The 6631-nt window shown below is 34.2% G+C and overlaps 1 protein-coding gene across 1 annotated transcript; it reads left to right on the top strand.

The window, feature by feature from the left end:
• Positions 1–4: 4 nt before the first annotated feature.
• LOC112617450 (taste receptor type 2 member 46-like) lies at positions 5–508 on the top strand (the record flags this gene model as incomplete). Its single annotated transcript, XM_025374225.1, has 1 exon — positions 5–508. A coding segment is annotated over one exon (504 nt), but the record flags the coding sequence as incomplete, so codon positions are not given.
• Positions 509–6631: the final 6123 nt, after the last annotated feature.

The raw sequence follows: 6631 nt of genomic DNA, 5'->3' as shown, positions 1-6631 counted from the left end.
TTGTCATCTTTTTGTCATAAACATGAATCAGATTGTACAGACAAAAGAATATGAAGGAAACATGACATGGAAGATCAAATTGAGGAGTGCAATGTACTTTTCAAATATGACTGTAACCATGCTAGCAAACTTTGTACCCATCACTCTGACCCTGATATCTTTTCTGCTGTTAATCTGTTCTCTGTGTAAACATCTCAAGAAGATGCGGGTCCATGGCAAAGGATCTCAAGATCCCAGCACCAAGGTCCACATAAAAGCTTTGCAAACTGTGACCTCCTTTCTCCTGTTATGTGCCATTTACTTTCTGGTCATATTGCTATCAGTTTGGAATTTTGAGAGGCTGGAAAATAAACCTGTCTTCATGTTCTGCCAAGCTACTGTAATCAGCTATCCTTCCACCCACCCATTCATCCTAATTTGGGGAAACAAGAAGCTAAAGCAGATTTTTCTTTCAACTTTGTGGAGTGTGAGGTACTGGGTGAAAGGACAGAAGCCTTCATCTCTGTAGATTCACGAGAGGGGCATTGTGTGTCTTCTAGCAGAAAACAAACTGGTGGTGTATGAAACATTTTCTATTTCTTACTGGGTTTTCTGTAATGTATGTGTATGAATAATTTCCAAATGTATACCTAGAAAAGTCTTTTACCTAATGTTAGTCTAGAAAAGCATATATGTGTGTGTGTGTATTTGTGTGTATGAAAAACTGAAGAACATTGACAATAACATGCTTTTTATTGTTTTTTCAAAGAATTGCCAAATTATAGAAAGTATGACAAAAATTCCTCAGAATTATGAAGCCATGTTTATTTTATGCATGTAGTTTTTATTTCATTTGAAGAATTTATGTCTATTTATAATTATTAAGAACTAACAGCTTATCTTGGGGAAAATATTGCTCTTTTTATTGTTATTTGAACCACACAAATATACCACAGTGTGCTTAGAATTCGTTGTTTTAACCTGTAACTTTTTGGATAATAATGTCATTCAATTCTATCTCAATAATGAGGATGTATGTTCGGGGTTTTATTCCAATATGAATTCCTATTTTATGTTTAGTAAAAAGTAAACAGAATTGGTGTTAGAAAACAATGCACACAATAAAATTTGAGTGACAAGCATATGTAGAGTAAATTCCATCTATGTCTACCATAAACAGTACTGAGGTATATTAGATTTAATACAAGCATGTGAATAGCTTAGAAAAAAAAGTCTTCTATAAGACAGATGAAAAATCATGATCATGATCTTGATTGCTATTATCAGCTTTCATATGCAGTTAAAAAAGTCATTTCTTCCAACTTTTGATCTAAAGAAAGGCTTTTTTTGAAACTGAGTTCTGATGTAAATTATTTTAGTATTTTTTCTAAGGCACTTTTAAGTCCCTGAATTGCTAATGATATCCTTATCTTCCATTTATCAAATTCCTTCTAAACTTCAGATAAGAGAACTCCAACCTTCTCTTTTCTAAGAAAAAAAACTATCAATGTGAAAATAGTATAGAAATTATGGAAAACAATTCAGTGAAACTTTTTGTAAGTGTTAAAATAGCATCTATGAAATCTATGTATGAATTATAGGATGTGCCCTAACGTTGTAAGCTTGTTGTCAGTGATGAAATGGAAGTGTGTTGACATATTCACATTCATAAAGCATTATTAATAAGTTTATATGAAATAACAATCATAGAATGAAAAAAGATTAATATAATTTATTGAAGTAAAAATACATTTTGAATAAGAATAGAAAAGGGCTTGGAAAATATTGTTTAATAACATTTTATGTAAATACAAAAATGTATATATTAGCCTGACATTACTTATTTTGGAAAGTATATGACACAATGGGAATTTTCATACACTACTCCTGGGAGTGCCATAAATGTGTGCCATCATTTCAGCCGAGTATGGTATTATCTGATTACGATGAAGGATTACATCCTAAGATCCAGTATGGACACTCTTATCAGAATGCATATACATACACATGCATATCACTGAGTTTCAGTAGCTGAAGTTGAGAAATCCTCCAAATTGTCCACCAGTCCTCTCAATGGATAAACAAACTGTGGCATACTTATACAATGGAATGCTATACAGCAATCAAAATTAACAAACAAGACTGACATGTTTACAACAGAATAATACAACAAAGAAAATGAACAAATTGGAGCTACATAGATATTAATACTCACAGATATGAGAGGAATTATCAAGATGGAAAATACATTTAGTGTAATCTCATTTACATAATGCTGAAAAACATTGTTTTTAATACATTGTAATTTTTTACCTTGGTAATAAATCTCTACAGTGAAACATATGAGTGATCATTAAAACAATTGGGATAGTCAGGAGGGAGGAAAATATCAACAAGAAGACTTTCATCGGGAGTATCTGGATTGCTGGAAATACTATTTTTTTTTTTTACCCTTTTATTTGGATCTTATCTCTGTGAAGTATCTTTGACTGTGTTGGTCATCATTGAATCAAATATCTAAATAAACTGAATCTGGAACATCCTAGTCCTCACATCAAAAGCACTGAATAAAGTTGGAATGGGGAGTGGTGGTGGTGGTGGTAGAGCAACAGGGTAGCCTAGTTAGGTTGCACAAGCCCATCAAAACACATGTGACTGTATGATTAGAACCAGGAAACTGGTTACTAGAAAAAGTAATTTAGTGGACTGTAGAGAGAAAATATTACATATTCAAGCACCTCACAACAGCTTACCACCAATTTTGTTTGAGGAATTCCTTTAGGCGTTAAAATACAATAAACAACCACCGTTGCCCACTTTTTGATGTGGTTGTTTGATTTTTTCTTGCAAATTTGTTTAAGTTATTTGTAGATTCTGGATATCAGCCCTTTGTCAGATGGGTAGATTGTAAACATTTTCTCCCATTCTGTAGGTTGCCTGTTCACTCTGATATTAGTTTCTTTTGCTGTGCAGAACCTCTTTAGTTTAATTAGATGCCATTTGTCCATTTTGGCTTTTGTTGCCATTGCTTTTGGTGTTTTAGTCATGAAGTCCTTGCACATGCCTATGTCTTGAATGGTATTTCCTAGGTTTACCTCTAGGGTTTCTATGGTTTTAGGTCTAACATTTAAGTCTTTAATCCGTTTGAATTAATTTTTGTATAAAGTGTAAACTTTCTACATATGGCTAGCCAGTTTTCCCAGCACCATTTATTAAATAGGGAATCCTTTCCCCATTTCTAATTTTTGCCAGGGTTGTCAAAGATCAGATGGTTGTAGATGTGTTTTATTATTTCTGAGGGCCCTGTTGTGTTCCACTGGTATATCTCTGTTTTGGTACAAGTACCATGCTGTTTTGGTTACTATAGCCTTGTAGTATAGCTTGAAGTAAGGTAGCATGACACCTCCAGCTTTGTTCTTTTTGCTTAGGTTTGTCTTTGCAATGCGGGCTCTTTTTTGGTTCCATCTGAACTTTAAAGTAGTTTTTTCCAATTCTGTGAAGAAAGTCATTGGTAGCTTGATGGGGATGGCATTGATTCTATGAATTACCTTGAGCAGTATGGCCATTTTTACAATATTGATTCTTCCTAACCATGAGCATGGAATGCTCTTCCATTTGTGTCCTCTTTTATTTCATTGAGCAGTGGTTTGTAGTTCTCCTTGAAGAGGTCCTTCACATCCCTTGAAAGTTGGATTCCTAGATATTTCATTCTCTTTGAAGCAATTGTAAATGGGAGTGCACTCATGACTTGGCTCTGTGTTTGTCTGTTATTGGTGTATAGGAGTGCTTGTGATTTTTGCACATTGATTTTGTATGCTCAGACTTTGCTGAAGTTGCTTAGCAGCTTAAGGAGATTTTGGGCTGACACAATGGGGTTTTCTAAATATACAATGGCAAATTCTATTTCCTTACCAAGGTCTGGTAGCAACAACATTAACATAATTTTTTCTTACTTTTTGTTAGGTGTTATTAATCTGTATATGTATGTTATATGCCACAAAAAAAAAGTGTTAAAAATTTCATGTCTAAAACACCAAAAGCAACGGCAACAAAAGCCAAAATTGACAAATGGGATCTAATTAAACTAAAGAGCTTCTGCACAGCAAAAGAAACTACCATCAGAGTGAACAGGCAACCTACAGAATGGGTGAAAATTTTTGCAATCTACTCATCTGACAAAGGGCTAATATCCAGAACCTACAAAGAACTCAAACAAATTTACAAGAAACAAGCAAACAACCCCATCAAAAAGTCGGCAAAGGATATGAACAGACACTTCTCAAAAGAAGACATTCGTACAGCCAACAGACACATGACAAAATGCTCATCATCACTTGCCATCAGACAAATGCAAATCAAAACCACAATGAGATACCATCTCACTCCAGTTAGAATGGCAATCATGAAAAAATCAGGAAACAACAGGTGATGGAGAGGATGTGGAGAAATAGGAACACTTTTACACTGTTGGTGGGACTGTAAACTAGTTCAACCATTGTGGAAAACAGTGTGGCGATTCCTCTAGGATCTAGAACTAGAAATACCATTTGACCCAGTCATCGCATTACTGGGTATATATCCAAAGGATTATAAATCACGCTCCTATAACGACACATGCACACGTATGTTTATTACAGCACTATTCACAATATCAAAGACTTGGAATCATCCCAAATGTCCATCAGTGACAGACTGAATTAAGAAAATGTGGCACATATACAATATGGAATACTATGTAACCATACCAAAGGATGAGTTTGTGTCCTTTGTAGGGACATGGATGCAGCTTGAAGCCATCATTCTCAGCACACTATTGCAAGAACAGAAAACCAAATACTGCATGTTCTCACTCATAGGTGGGAATTGAACAATGAGACCACTTGGACACAGGAAGGGGAACATCACACACCGGGGCCTGGGGGAGGCGGGAGGGGGGAGGGATAGCATTAGGAGATATCCCTAATGTAAATGACGAGTTAATGGGTGCAGCACACCAACATGGCATATGTATACATATGTAGCAAACCTGCACGTTGTGCACATGTACCCTAGAACTTAAAGTGTGTATTAAAAAAAAGTTACAAAAAGCAGAAACATAAAGTACATTTCTAAGTACAAAATTAGGGTGATACAGCAAATTCTTATAGATACCATTGTAATTAGAGTTTTGCTGAATAAAGGAGAATAGAGCATTACCGTACTAAGAAATCCAAGTTAAAATTTAAAATTTTTCTTTTTTAATTTTGAGACAGGATCTCGCCGTGTTGTCCAGGCTGGAGTGCAGAAGTACAATCTCAGCTAAATGCAACTTCTGCCACCTTGGCTCAAGTGATTCTGCCATCTCAGCCTCCAGAGTAGCTAGGGCAACAGGCGTGCACCACCACGCCCTGCTAATTTTTTCTAGTTTTTTTTTTTTGTAGAGACACGGTTTTGCCATGTTGCCCAGGCAGGTCTTGAACTCCTGTGCTCAGGCAATCCACCTGGCTCAGCCACCAAAAATGCTGGGATTACAGGTGTGAACCACCACACCTGTACCAAAACATTACTTTAATTAATTAAAACAAAAGAAAAGATAAGAAAGAACTATATATCCACCATCTTAGTGTTAATATGAGTTTGAAACAACAAAATTTGAATATTTATGACTGAGAGACACCTTTTCTCTTATTTCCAATTTAATTATTTGTGATACACATTTGAAAGTGTTAGAAATTCATGAATTTACCATAAATAATAGTATGATGATATTAAATAAATATCTTCAAAAATGTGTCTCTAAATGAAATATTTATATTCATATTGTTAGCATTCTAATTTCACAATACTATTGCTGTGTTGGGTAAAATTTTTTGTTACTATACATTTTTTGTCTCTGCATTAAAGAAAAAATATCATAGAAAGGCAAATTTCTTAAGGTATAAAAATATTTAGCATGATCTTTGAGTATGTTTGTGCATCTATAATGCTACATTGACTGCTATAGTAAAATAATCCAGATTTAGTCACCATAGCTAAGAATGTGAAAAAGCATTTGCAAGAATTTGACTTGCTAATGATGCCATTAAAAGATGAAATAAACTTGATATACTGTATTATTGCATAGAGTATTCATCCATGTTCATATAGAAAAATGCTCCAGATCCCCAAAATAGAATCCTAATTGTTGGAGGTCACTTCTGTTATCAACTTTTAAAATGTAGTAAAAGAAAAAAAAAAAGAAGCAAATAAATCATTGAAAATATGCTGGTTTTACATTATTTTTGATGAAATACCATGTGAGGATATTTGTCTAGGCCTGATGCTGAGAATTACAGAAGTATCATGAGGCCATGAGGAGGAATAATAGTGTTCTCTCATCACCCTGAACTCCAGTACTTAGAAACAAGACTGAAATCACATTTATCAAATAGCATTCTCCCTTTCACCTGCCATCATCATTCTCATCGTCATCATGTATATCTTCATCTATCTCATGGAATGATTTGTTTTTGAAATATTTAAATACATAATATGGAAAATAAGGAATTTTAAAAAGATCATCATTGTGAGAAAGTTACAATAGTAAACAGCAAAGTTCAAGTCGAGCTTAATACATTTAGGTTTAAAAATTAAGTGTAGTTTATTTTAGAATACATTGCCTAAGCAAATAATT

The sequence above is a fragment of the Theropithecus gelada genome, unplaced genomic scaffold (genome assembly GCF_003255815.1).
Source record: "Theropithecus gelada isolate Dixy unplaced genomic scaffold, Tgel_1.0 HiC_scaffold_1787, whole genome shotgun sequence".
Lineage (NCBI taxonomy): Eukaryota > Metazoa > Chordata > Mammalia > Primates > Cercopithecidae > Theropithecus > Theropithecus gelada.
The sequence above is the reverse complement of the archived record's forward strand: the minus strand, read 5'-3'. Positions and strand labels throughout refer to the sequence as shown.